Source organism: Tachypleus tridentatus, chromosome 12 (assembly GCF_004210375.1).
Source record: "Tachypleus tridentatus isolate NWPU-2018 chromosome 12, ASM421037v1, whole genome shotgun sequence".
NCBI classification, from domain to species: domain Eukaryota; kingdom Metazoa; phylum Arthropoda; class Merostomata; order Xiphosura; family Limulidae; genus Tachypleus; species Tachypleus tridentatus.
The window spans coordinates 124,795,988-124,809,755 of record NC_134836.1 but is presented as its reverse complement, the minus strand read 5'-3'; the positions used below and the strand labels follow the sequence as shown (position 1 = coordinate 124,809,755).

The 13,768-nt window shown below is 38.5% G+C and overlaps 1 protein-coding gene across 3 annotated transcripts in view; it reads right to left on the bottom strand.

The window, feature by feature from the left end:
- Positions 1-860: 860 nt before the first annotated feature.
- The window catches only part of LOC143234603 (dual oxidase maturation factor 1-like), an 81,433-nt gene continuing 68,525 nt past the window's right edge, over positions 861-13,768 (bottom strand). For all 3 annotated transcript variants that reach the window (XM_076472063.1, XM_076472064.1, XM_076472065.1), the window contains 2 exons: positions 4,007-4,367; positions 861-1,232 (listed from right to left, as the gene is read on the bottom strand). In XM_076472063.1, coding sequence (XP_076328178.1) covers positions 1,154-1,232; positions 4,007-4,367 — 440 coding nt within the window. In that variant the 3' untranslated portion in view covers positions 861-1,153. The remainder of the gene's footprint in view (positions 1,233-4,006; positions 4,368-13,768) is intronic.

Genomic DNA, 13,768 nt, shown 5'->3' with positions numbered 1-13,768 from the left:
TAGATTTAACGTGTTTCATATTTTCTTCAGAAAACAGTTAGTTATCGGTGTTTTTAGTTTTAGACTTAAAGTGTTTCATATTTTCGTCAGAAAACAGTTAGTTATTGGTGTTTTTAGTTTTAGACTTAACGTGTTTCATATTTTCGTTAGAGAACAATTAGTTATTGGTGTTTTTAGTTTTAGACTTAAAGTGTTTCATATTTTCGTCAGAAAACAGTTAGTTATTGGTGTTTTTAGTTTTAGATATAACGTGTTTCATATTTTCGTCAGAAAACAGTTAGTTATTGGTGTTTTTAGTATTAGACTTAACGTGTTTCATATTTTCTTCAGAGAACAGTTAGTTATTGGTGTTTTTAGTTTTAGACTTAACGTGTTTCATATTTTCTTCAGAGAACAGTTAGTTATTGGTGTTTTTAGTTTTAGACTTAACGTGTTTCATATTTTCGTCAGAAAACAGTTAGTTATTGGTGTTTTTAGTTTTAGATATAACGTGTTTCATATTTTCGTCAGAGAACAGTTAGTTATTGGTGTTTTTAGTTTTAGACTTAACGTGTTTCATATTTTCGTCAGAGAACAGTTAGTTATCGGTGTTTTTAGTTTTAGATATAACGTATTTTATATTTTCGTCAGAGAACAGTTAGTTATTGGTGTTTTTAGTTTTAGATTTAACGTGTTTCATATTTTCTTGCCAAAGTTATGAAATACGGCGAAGTTTGGATAACAAGATGACCCGACTTTTTTCTCCTGTCTTCTTTGGTTGAAAGAGTGAAACATCCAGGATTGGTCATTCATTAACATTCCTCTAGAAACAGTTAGAAGGAAAAAAACGTAACTTCTACAAGAAATGGGAGAGCACAAGGTTTATATAGGGGTAACAAAGTTTTATCCACTTGTGCACGTGAAGCGATTAATATTACAAATATACATGTGCTTTTAATATTCGATTCTACGTCATAAGTTAAAAGTACATCAAACACTAGGTAAGGCTGAACCCGAAATCTCGTCGAATGTCTTCTATCGAGAATGATTCCATCAAAATCGGTTATCTCTTCTGTGTTTGTGTTAAACTCCAAACATTGTTTGTCTTAGATCGTCGAAACATTGTCCACTTTCTGCACTCCTACTCGAGTTCACGTGGAACCATAACATGACGTCACCACAGTGCTGCCGCCTGCAATTCAGCGCTAATCTTATGCGCGCCACCTGTAGCGTCTGAGGCGGAGTTGACGCTCCTGGAAAAAAACAAAGGAAAATGTTTAAAAATTTATAATTGTATCTTTAGAACATGAGATTGTTTGTTACAGTATCCGCAGACGTGGAACTCCCACAGAACTGAATAAAAATAATAAATACATTGACTGGTAATAGGGTTTTATTCACAGCAACAAACTGGTTGTTTTGTTTGTTTCTTACAAAGCTACAAAAAAACAATAGAACTGATAACTGCGTCGTGCTAATCGCAGGTATGACACCATGATACGTTACAAACCTTCATGTTTACTGCTGAGTCACAGAGGGACGGGATACTATCTGACAATTGAAACACGTTTATAACGTTACATTAAAACAAGTGTTAGTAACAAATGATACTGATCAACAAACTTTTCTCGTTCTAGATTAATTTTATAAAGTTTGAATGTTATGTCTCAACAGACGCCTATCTAAACAGGGAGAAACTCGTGAAATAAAACTTCTTTTATTCATTTCTCAAGTTGATAAACCACGAATAATCGTCTCTTCTAGTTTGTTTGTTTTTAATTTCGTGCAAACTTCCACGAGGGATATCTACGCTAGCCGTCCCTAATTTAGTAGTGTAAGACTTCAGGGAAAGTAGCTAGTCATCACCACCAAACGCTAACTCTTGGGCTAATCTTTTACCAATGAATAGGGGGATTGACCGTCACATTATAACGCTTCCACGGCTGAAAGGGCGAACATGTTTGGTGTGACGGGAATTCGAACGCATGACCTTCAGATTACCTAACCACCTGGCTATGCAAGGCCCTTTTGGAAAACAATAGGAATTGTTTCTAGGTTTGTCAATGAATTAATTGAACTTGTCAACAATCCATTGTCGATGTTCGCTTTTTTTTAATACCAAAATAATTTTTAAACTGGCACTGGCTGCACTGTTAAATCCAAACCTTTCCACCAGGGGATGGGTGTGAAGCTGGGCAGGAATGCATTAAAATAGAAATTCAATAAAATGGAAAATACTCTACGAGGTCTGTTCAAAAAATACTCGGACTGACGTCATAAAACAAAATGTACTTTATTTAGAAGTTACAGGTCTGGGACCCCTTCAAAGTACTCTCCTCCCCAACGCACACACTTATCCCAACGGTGTTTCCACTTGTTGAAACAGTCCTGGTACGCTTCTTTGTAATGTCCTCCAGCTCCTTCGTCGCATTTGCCTTAATCTCGGGAATCGACTCAAATCTTCTTCCTTTCAAGGGTCTTTTGAGTTTGGGGAACAAGAAAAAATCGCAAGGAGCAAGGTCAGGTGAGTAGGGGTGGGGAAAACAGTGATCGAGTGTTTGGCCAAACACTCACGAGTTCTGAGGGCTGAATTTCGCAGCAACGCGATGCATCTTCAATTTTTCGGTCAAAATCTCGTAACAAGATCCAACTGATATCCTACACTCTTCAGCAAGCTTCCTGACAGTCAGACGTCGATTTGCCCGCACCAGGGTGTTGATTTTGTCGACGTGTGGGTCGTCAGTTGACGTGGAAGGACGTCCAGGACGCTCATCATCTTCAATGGACTGTCGACCATCCTTAAAACGTTCATGCCACTTGAAGCATGCCGTACGATTCATAGCAACATCACCGTAAGCCGTGTTAAGCATAGCAAAAGTTTCAGTCGCAGATTTTCCAAGTTTAACACAAAATTTCACAACAAGTCGTTGCTCCTTCAGGTCATTCATTCTGAAATCCACCAAACGAAAAATCGCACTTCACTTAAAACCGCCTAGCTAATACACAAATGAAGATATCTGCAATCGGGAAATGGTGTCGTAATCAGCTGATCTGTGCGAACCTAGCGACACCAAGCGGATTCCCCTGGAACCAACTGGAGCCGCGCAATTCAAACAGTCCGCGTATTTTTTGAACAGCCCTCGTATTTGAGGAGGAGATTTCTAAACAGGGAAGAGCCCCCCCCCCCCCGAACTTAAATTGAGTGGGTCAAAATCACTCGTTAAGAAACTTTAATTAGTATGATAAAGTGGGTTGTTTTGTGCTGCCCCCTATTGGCTCAGCAGTATGTCTGCGGGCTCCTACTTCTAGAAACCGGGTTTCACTACCGAAGCGGGCAGAGCACAGATAGCCCTGTGTGGAGCTTTTTTATTTAATAACAACAACGTTTTGTGTAATTATAAAGAACAAAGTCATGAACCTCAACGCAATTTGGTTTATAAATAGTTTTTAAAATATGCTTAAAAATCTAATGGGTTTGGAAAAAGTTAGATATATGTGGATTTTTTTATTTTGTAATACATGATTGATGTGTTCTAACTTTAAACGTTGTTTTGGTCAAGAACTGGTTCTACGTGTCTCATTGTTGTGTGTACCCCGCTAGTAGAGCGGTATGTCTACGGATTTACAACGATAAAATCAGGGGTTCGATTCCCTTCGGTGGGCTCAGCCGATACCCCAATCTGGCTTTGCAATAAGAAAACACACACACTTATTTTTGTGATTTTGTTTTTTATGTATTTTCAACTGTTGATCGCATTACGTTTAGGAAAAAATCCCAACCAAAAACAGTTACTTGGCTGTTCCGTGGAAACGAATCGCAGGTTGAGTTTTTACAAATCTAATTTCATGGGTTATTTGCATCACCAGTAAAAACATGTTGTGCATGGCAGCGTACATTTGGTGTTAATTTTATATATATAACACTTATGCTCAATTATGTGTAGAATTATAACGTTTAATGTTTTCTTGTTATTACAGCAGCACAATTAATATTACGTTTAAGGGAAATATTAAAAGCGACACCTACTGATTGATAGCTGAAAAAAACCCTCTTGTTGCCTCACGCTCGGCGTAATTATGAAAGTGGTGAAGACTCGTGGTTCTCTCTCCGTTAATTACCGTACTTCGGTCACTGTCGTCATTGTCACAAGCAAAGTTGCCAGCACCGCTTCTGTTACAACTAGGGACATCAAGGACGTTTCGGACAACAGGACATTGACCACTTTGCAGTTGACGGTTGTTTTTCCACATCGCACTCGTGCTGCTAGTCTGTTGGACAAAGTAGCGGTAGGGGGTGTCGTAATCGACTTCCAGAATCGTAATAAACGTATTTGGATAAAGAATATCTACAATGACAACCACGAGCCCAGTCAGGAGTGCTATACATCCTGTATAAAATACAATGAAATCAAATAATTAATACGAAGTTTAAATAATAATAATCAGGACTTCAGTTAAAACGTGTTCAAAGACGGAACGAAATGAGACACGGAAAAAAAGAACATTGGGGTGGAAACTACAAAGATAGTCATCGTTGAAACTGTAAAAATGTCGTTAACTCTAAACATAGAATTTTGGTATTTTAAAGCTTAATGGCACTTGTGGCGACGCATGGGCGAAACAGCTGCACCATTTAGGCTTAGTTAGTGGAATCAATCGCTAACAAGCTACTTTTAACCGGAATTTAATTTTTTTTAAATGTTCCTAAAGAGTTCAGAAGCCCTGGGCCGCTCGATCCGCAGCCCGGCACGCCAACCTTCTAAATACAAGCAAAGTAAAGTAAGCAACGAAACAAAATAGGAAACTCATAGTAGATAATAGTGCACAATGATGAAAAATTATTTAAACATAGTTTATTTTCTCGAAAGGATGCCTAAAGTCGGGACATAGCATGGCCAGGTGAGTTAAGACACTCGACTCGTAATCTGAGGGTCGCGGGTTCGCATCCCCGTCGCACCAAACATGCTCACCCTTTCAGCCGTGGGGGCGTTATAATGTGACAGTCAATCTCACTATTCGTTGGTAAAAGAGTAGCCCAAGAGTTGGCGGTGGGTGGTGATGACTAGCTGCCTTCCCTCTAGTCTTACACTGCTAAATTAGGGACGACTAGCGCAGATAGCCATCGTGCAGCTTTGCGCGATATTCAAAAACAAACAAGCCTAAGGCAGCACAGAAGGTTCATCAGTTCTACTTTCTCTCACTCACAATATGAGTCAGTAGACACTAAAATTACGTCACATAAGAGATGCTCAACGTTGCATATTGTGATCTCATAACTTCAACAAACCGTGCGCATGTCGCGAGTCATGCACTCTGTAGGTTACACCACAGCATGACACGTGCAGTTTAAAAACAAGGAATAGAAATATTTGTTACTCTTAATTTATGTTTTATTTACTCTTACAATAGAACATTATCGAGGACACTACCAAAGTATACCTGGTAAATATTTATATTAATAACACTGTGTGACAAAATATTTACTTTTTCTTGTTCCTGGACAGAAAGTGTTATTTCCCAATTGCTCATGTCTAAAGTAAATGAAAAAGACCTATTTTCCTCTTCAAACTTTGCTTTTGTCACCTGAGAGCGTATAACGAAAACATGATGGGAGACTATATTTGGGGGCTGATACGTGAAAGTGATTTACATTACAGTCGCAAATCTTGAAAAACTACTCACTTCTAAACATTTTTGTATAACTTTAGTATAAATACATGTAAATCTTGATTCATATGTTGTTTTATTCAGACTTTATGTAAATGAAAATGTGTAAATTTGCCTGTTTTTACATAGAAAATAGGTTAATTTCTAAATTTCATTATTCAGGTCACAAAAGTAAAGTTTGAAGGGAATAATGACCATTTTCTGTACTTTTACAACATAAGTAATTAAGAAATAACACATATTATCCAGGAACAAAATTTGTGTTACACAGTGTTATAACACATACTATCCAGGAACAATATTTGTGTTACATAGTGTTATAACACATACTATCCAGGAACAATATTTGTGTTACACAGTGCTATCACTGTAATGAGACTAAACATAGTTTCTCAAACAAACATGTTTTTTGTTTGTTTTTGTAAATGTTGGCCGATGATATCTTGTTACAGTATTTTTTTTATTACCTGTATCAAGTTTACATGGAAATATACAAAATAAAGTGAACAGACAGAGGCATGTCGAATATACACATTCTAAGCATAGTGAATATTGTCTCCTTTGTGCAGTGGTTAACGTAGGCAATAATATCCAAGGGTTGTTATACACAAAGCTTTGCTTTGCCTCCCCCGTCCCTCTGTGGGTGTCAAAAACAACAAAAAACAGTTTTACGATGTTGAAAATCAACCAATGGCGCAGCTGGAAAGGGGTGTCTTCTTCTATAGCTTGTCCCACCCCAAGAGTTCTCTGTTCCATTATTTTACTTCATATTTACCATTAAAGTTACACCGTAAGTTAGGAAACAATAAATGAACTAATTCCTATTAACACTATAATTAAAGTTATTAATAAGTGGAATACCCGTATAACCTTATTACCATTCTAACTGGAGTACCTACCCTCCTCTAAATGTAAGTTGTGTAGATATATGATTAATTAAAGGTTATCTTATAACATGAAAAGTTGCTTCTCTTATATGTAATTGCATAAATATTTTTTTAATAACCGTGTGTTTGGGTGTGTTTTTCTTATAGCAAAGCCACATGGGCTGTCTCTTAAGTCCATCGAGGGGAATCGAACCGCTGATTTTAGCGTTGTAAGTCCGTAGACTTACCGCTGTACCAGCGAGGGACCATAATAACCGCAAAATACAAAACTCAAAATATGTAAACAACTCCAGCATGGACCTGATGAACCCATGTATCAATTTCAGTAACTATCTGGCTACAACCTTTAAGTGGTTACATGGACACACAACAGACAGTACCATTAATGTATAGATATCAAGCAGTGGTTGAAGGACCGATATGGAAACGTTAAATAAAATTATTCTTATTGTTATCTTCAGTGCTCGAAGCGGGGAAAAAAAGGAAACAAAACGGTTTGTGAAAATGAATACTGCGTTTCTTGTTCTTCATGTGCATTAATAATTTATTATCATGAAAGTAACTTAAATGTGATCATTATAAATTTACACGATTGAGAAGGTTAGATTAGGTTTGTTTGTTTTGAATTTCGCGCAAAGCTACTCGAGCGCTACGTGCGCTAGCCGTCCCTACTTTAGCAGTGTAAGAGAAGAGGGAAGGTAGCTAGTCACCACCACCTACCGCCAACTCTTGGGCTACTCTTTACCAACGAATTGTGGGATTGACCATTACATTATAACACCCCTACGGCTAAAAGAGCGAGCATGTTTAGTGCGACCGGAATTCAAACCCGCACCCCTCGGATTAGGAGTCGAACGCCTTAACACGCTTGGCCATGCCGGGCCGTTAGATTAGGTAAGATAATGAAAAGTTAGAAACTTCACGAGACTGTGAGACGTACGTTACGTAATTCGACACGGTAACGTGAGCTGCACGTTCGGTGTTGATTTACAATCTATGAGGCGGGATTATTATTAGTTAGACACGATTCAAAGAGCAGTACAATTAAGATTAAAAGAGATTTATGCCGTAGGAGTTGTAATATGGAAAGTTTGTGGTTCATAACCCGGTCACATGAACCAAGTGGGTTCATTCACTCCATCCATTTAGTACTTTGTTTCATTACGACTTTGCTTTTACATTTTGAGTAGAAAAAAACAAGTTTATTTTCCCAGTTTCTCGCCACAACATTGATTGCCTCGTCTATTGAACTTTTCCCTACTGAAAAGCTTACAGTTTGTATCAAAGTAGTGGGATAGCATTCTGCCTCACTTTAAACTCTGATCAGGTAAATAACTACTTTATAATACTACCCAGGGACAACAAAAGTGTTTTCTTATGTTTTTCTGATAGCAAAGCCACATGTCGCTATCTGTTGAGTCCAGCGAGGGGAATCGAACTCCTTATTTTAACGTTGTAAATCTGTAGACATACCGCAGTGCCAGTGGGGTACGTACAACAGAAGTCACTCTGAGCGTGAAATTCAGTAATTCTTATTATTGTATTCATAATTACAATTAAAATGCTAGCTACTACACCTATATTAAGATGATGTGTGAAATAGACATAACAATAGTTTAACATGTCATTCACTGTGTCTGTGGATCCACGAGACACGAGTTCAGTTCAAATAGAATTAGTAAGTTAATAATATTTTAGGTAAGTAATGTCGCTGTAATTTATGTATTGCAGTTACGTCAGTCATGCTTTCTATTAAGTATTGTAAACAAAATTTTAAACAAAAGCTCTACTAATATAAATAGCGTCTCTATCGCTACTGTTTTTGTATCTCAGCCAACCCGATGAGACCTGGTGATGTGCGAAAGGCCTGGTCGGCTCTGGATATAGCTGGATGTAGTTGACATATTGTTGAAAATACTAATGTCAGTGTTTAAAGCGAGACTTTCCTACAAAGTACTCAGCGAAAGTTCTTAGACTGACAACGTTACAGCGCTAAAATCCGAGATTCGATCTCCTGCAAAGCTACACGAGGGCTATCTGCGCTAGCCTAATTTAGCAGTATAAGACTAGAGGAAAGGCAGCTAGTCATCACCACCCACCACCAACTCTTGGGCTAATCTTTTACCAACTAATAGTGGAATTGACCGTAACATTATAGCACCCCTACGGCTGAAAGGACGAACATGTTTGGTATGAGGGTGAATTTTAATTTCTTCCTACTTGTTTTTTAGTTTCGCACGAAGATCAGTAATGTTCGAGACAAGTGACGTGTCACGTTAAAGAACACTTGCGACACCTACTTGTTATATAAGTAACAACAACAATTAACATATTATTTAAAGTGAGCATGAAACAAAATATTTATCTCCTCCTCTCAAGTAAGATCACAGTGCTGAATTAACTTGAATCTTTTAAATTTCCTGGCTTACCAATATAGTTGTAAAACACAGCATATGTAAAACGTTGAGCCATATCCATTCTGGTGTGTATGTCCAGCACTTAAGCCTAAGAACTGATGATTAATTGAAATATATTTTGTACTTTTGCTAAACAAACACATCATCCTCCTATATATGGTTTTAACATTTATTGTTAGTCAATAACAAAGAAGTTTCTTGTAGTTTACGTATATTTAATTTAATCCAAACAGAAAGTTTTCTAAAGGTGTCGCTATATTCTTGGCTGGATGAGTTTCTCCAATGAGAATACTAAGGTAGTATACAGCTCAATAAGTCCGAGGTTCGCACTACAATGATGCTGAAAGTACTCCATATTTTAGCGGTTGCCTTTCGACTGGTGAAAGTTAGAAATTAGGACCACTGTAATTAAAATATATTGGATTCTGAATCGGACGTTTAACCCCTGGAGTGCTGGCTGGGTTAAAAATACCAAACACCAAAAAAACTAGTTTATTTATTGTGTCGATGTTTTCATGTTATTAGAAGAAATTATTTTCGTGATTAAAATCACGTCATTCGTGCTTATGAACTGCTACCACAGAGTCCCGTAACACCAGATGTCGCTGATTTACCTATATATTAAGATTAATGGAAGATTTATGAAATTAAGGTTATCTCTAAAATTATACTGCTATAAAAACTTATAAAAGTTCCTATCAGTTGAAAACACAACTTGAAAAAAATAAACATATTTTTTCTGGGATTTTCAAAAACATTCACTGCAAAAAAATATTTTTCCAACCGTGGAATAAAAAATGTAATGTTCTAACTGTTAAAACTTTCAAATTGAGAATCTTGAGTTAAAAAATGTATCCTTTCAGATAGATAGGACATTAGACCCTACTGACAGATTGGACACTAGGTTGTACTGACAGATAGGACACTAGACCTTACTGACAGATTGGACACTAGGCTGTACTGACTGATGGGACATTAGACCTTACTGACAGATTGGACACAAGGCTGTACTGACAGATAGGACATTAGACCTTACTTACAGATTGGACACTAGGCTGTACTGACCGATGGGACATTAGACCTTACTGACAGATTGGACACTAGGCTGTACTGACAGATAGGACATTAGACCTTACTGACAGATTGGACACTAGGCTGTACAGACAGATAGGACACTAGGCTGTACTGACCGATGGGACATTAGACCTTACTGACAGATTGGACACTAGGCTGTACTGACAGATGGGACATTAGACCTTACTGACAGATTAAACACTAGTCTGTACTGACAGATGGGACATTAGACCTTACTGACAGATTGGACATTAGGATGTACTGACAGATGAGACATTAGACGTTACTGACAGATTGGACACTAGGCTGTACTGACAGATGGGACATTAGACCTTACTAACAGATTGGACACTAGGCTGTACTGACAGATGGGGCATTAGACCTTACTGACAGATTGGACATTAGACCTTACTGACAGATTGGACACTAGGCTGTACTGACAGATGGGACATTAGACCTTACTAACAGATTGGACACTAGGCTGTACTGACAGATGGGGCATTAGACCTTACTGACAGATTGGACATTAGGCTGTACTGACAAATGGGACATTAAACCTTACTGACAGATTGGACACTAGGCTGTACTGACAGATGGGACATTAAACCTTACTGACAGATTAGACACTAGGCTGTACTGACAGATGGGACATTAGACCTTACTGACAGATTGGACACTATGCTGTACTGACAGGTGGGACATTAAACCTTACTGACAGATTGGACACTAGGCTGTACTGACAGATGGGACATTAGACCTTACTGACAGATTGGACACTAGGCTGTACTGACAGATGGGACATTAGACCTTACTAACAGATTGGACACTAGGCTGTACTGACAGATGGGGCATTAGACCTTACTGACAGATTGGACATTAGGCTGTACTGACAGATGGGACATTAGACCTTACTGACAGATTGGACACTAGGCTGTACTGACCGATGGGACATTAAACCTTACTGACAGATTGGACACTAGGCTGTACTGACAGATGGGACATTAAACCTTACTGACAGATTGGACACTAGGCTGTACTGACAGATGGGACATTAAACCTTACTGACAGATTGGACACTAGGCTGTACTGACAGGTGGGACATTAGACCTTACTGACAGATTGGACACTAGGCTGTAATGACAGATGGGACATTAAACCTTACTGACAGATTGGACACTAGGCTGTACTGACAGATGGGACATTAGACCTTACTGACAGATTGGACACTAGGCTGTACTGACAGATGGGACATTAGACCTTACTGACAGATTGGACACTAGGCTGTACTGACAGATGGGACATTAGACCTTACTGACAGATTGGACACTAGGCTGTACTGACAGATGGGACATTAGACCTTACTAACAGATTGGACACTAGGCTGTACTGACAGATGGGGCATTAGACCTTACTGACAGATTGGACATTAGGCTGTACTGACAGATGGGACATTAGACGTTACTGACAGATTGGACACTAGGCTGTACTGACAGATGGGACATTAGACCTTACTAACAGATTGGACACTAGGCTGTACTGACAGATGGGACATTAAACCTTACTGACAGATTGGACACTAGGCTGTACTGACAGATGGGACATTAAACCTTACTGACAGATTAGACACTAGGCTGTACTGACAGGTGGAACATTAGACCTTACTGACAGATTGGACACTAGGCTGTAATGACAGATGGGACATTAAACCTTACTGACAGATTGGACACTAGGCTGTACTGACAGATGGGACATTAGACCTTACTGACAGATTGGACACTAGGCTGTACTGACAGATGGGACATTAGACCTTACTGACAGATTGGACACTAGGCTGTACTGACAGATGGGACATTAGACCTTACTGACAGATTGGACACTAGGCTGTACTGACAGATGGGACATTAGACCTTACTAACAGATTGGACACTAGGCTGTACTGACAGATGGGGCATTAGACCTTACTGACAGATTGGACACTAGGCTGTACTGACAGATGGGACATTAGACGTTACTGACAGATTGGACACTAGGCTGTACTGACAGATGGGACATTAGACCTTACTAACAGATTGGACACTAGGCTGTACTGACAGATGGGACATTAGACGTTACTGACAGATTGGACACTAGGGTGTACTGACAGATGGGAAATTAGACCTTACTAACAGATTGGACACTAGGCTGTACTGACAGATAGGGCATTAGACCTTATTGACAGATTGGACATTAGGCTGTACTGACAGATGGGACATTAGACCTTACTGACAGATGGGACACTAGGCTGTACTGACAGATGGGATATTAGACCTTACTGACAGATTGGACACTTGGCTATACTGACAGATGGGACACTAGGCTGTACTGACAGATGAAAGATTAGGCTGTGATTACAATTAGTACAAAAGGAAATTGCGTATCATTAACGGGTCAACTTGTTTGTACCTCAAATGTTTAACTTTATCAGATGAGATATCAACTAAAAGTTATGTAAAAATAACACAGTTACTGCGTTTAGTTTATTATTGTACAAAACTTTAAGGGAAGTACTTGCATATTTGCTTTCGGTAAGGGCCCGGCATGGCCAAGCGTGTTAAGGCGTGCGACTCGTAATCTGAGGGTCGCGGGTTCGCATCCCGGTCGCGCCAAATATGCTCGCCCTTTCAGCCGTGGGGGTGTTATAATTTGCGGTCAATCCCACTATTCGTTGGTAAAAGAGTAGCCCAAGAGTTGGCGGTGGGTGGTGATGACTAGCTGCCTTCCCTCTAGTCTTACACTGCTAAATTTGGGACGGCTAGCACAGATAGCCCTCGAGTAGCTTTGTGCGAAATTCAAAAACAAACAAACAAAGCTTTCGGTAAATATTTTCAACTCAAGTTTAAACTTAAGCCTAACGACGTACAAGAAATATCTAACTCAAGAAATATTACAAAGGACAATTGATTATTATACGAGTTTTAGTTCTATTGTGAAGAAAAAACACACGAATCAACATATGGATAGAGTAACTGAAACATATAAACTTCCATTTGTAAATATGAGACATATCATCGCTACTGTTGTTGATTTCAACTAAAATGTTAGGTTAATTTCTGCTCAGCTAAATCTTTAAAGCGCATGTCTGTAACACCTTGACTTTACAAGTTCGATTTCACTTGCCTCAGGCAAAGTCTGACACAAACTAAAGACTCCAAATGTAAACGTGAAAGCGTAGGTCAACTGACTCATTTACGGTTAAGCACCGATTGTATTTGGTATCACTGAATAACCTGAAATGGGTCTACACTTGGTTGGTGAATAGTGGGCAATTTTTAAGTTAAAGAATACATAGTTGCAACTATTTATTCATATCTACTCACAACCAGTAGGACGAATTTTTTACCTCCTTCGTCGGCTTCGAAGATCGCGATACACCAGCGCATTCTAACGGGAAAATTATTATATACACCAGCGCATTCTAACGGGAAAATTATTTATTATGAACTCATTCTCTGACATCAAACTTCGTTGAATATAAGTAGGAATTCTATGTAAAAAACACTCCATAACTTATATCCATTCTTAACAACATTTGAACTCTAAGTACAGTTCCTAAACATTGACATAACTTATACCAACTATTAACACAATTTATATATACTTGTAACGTAGCTTCTAGGAGCAATTTTATCACGTGCAAACAAGAGTTAGTGTTCCAATTATTAGTGTCTTCATGTGTTTTGATTTATTTAGTTTTGTTGTTGTTAA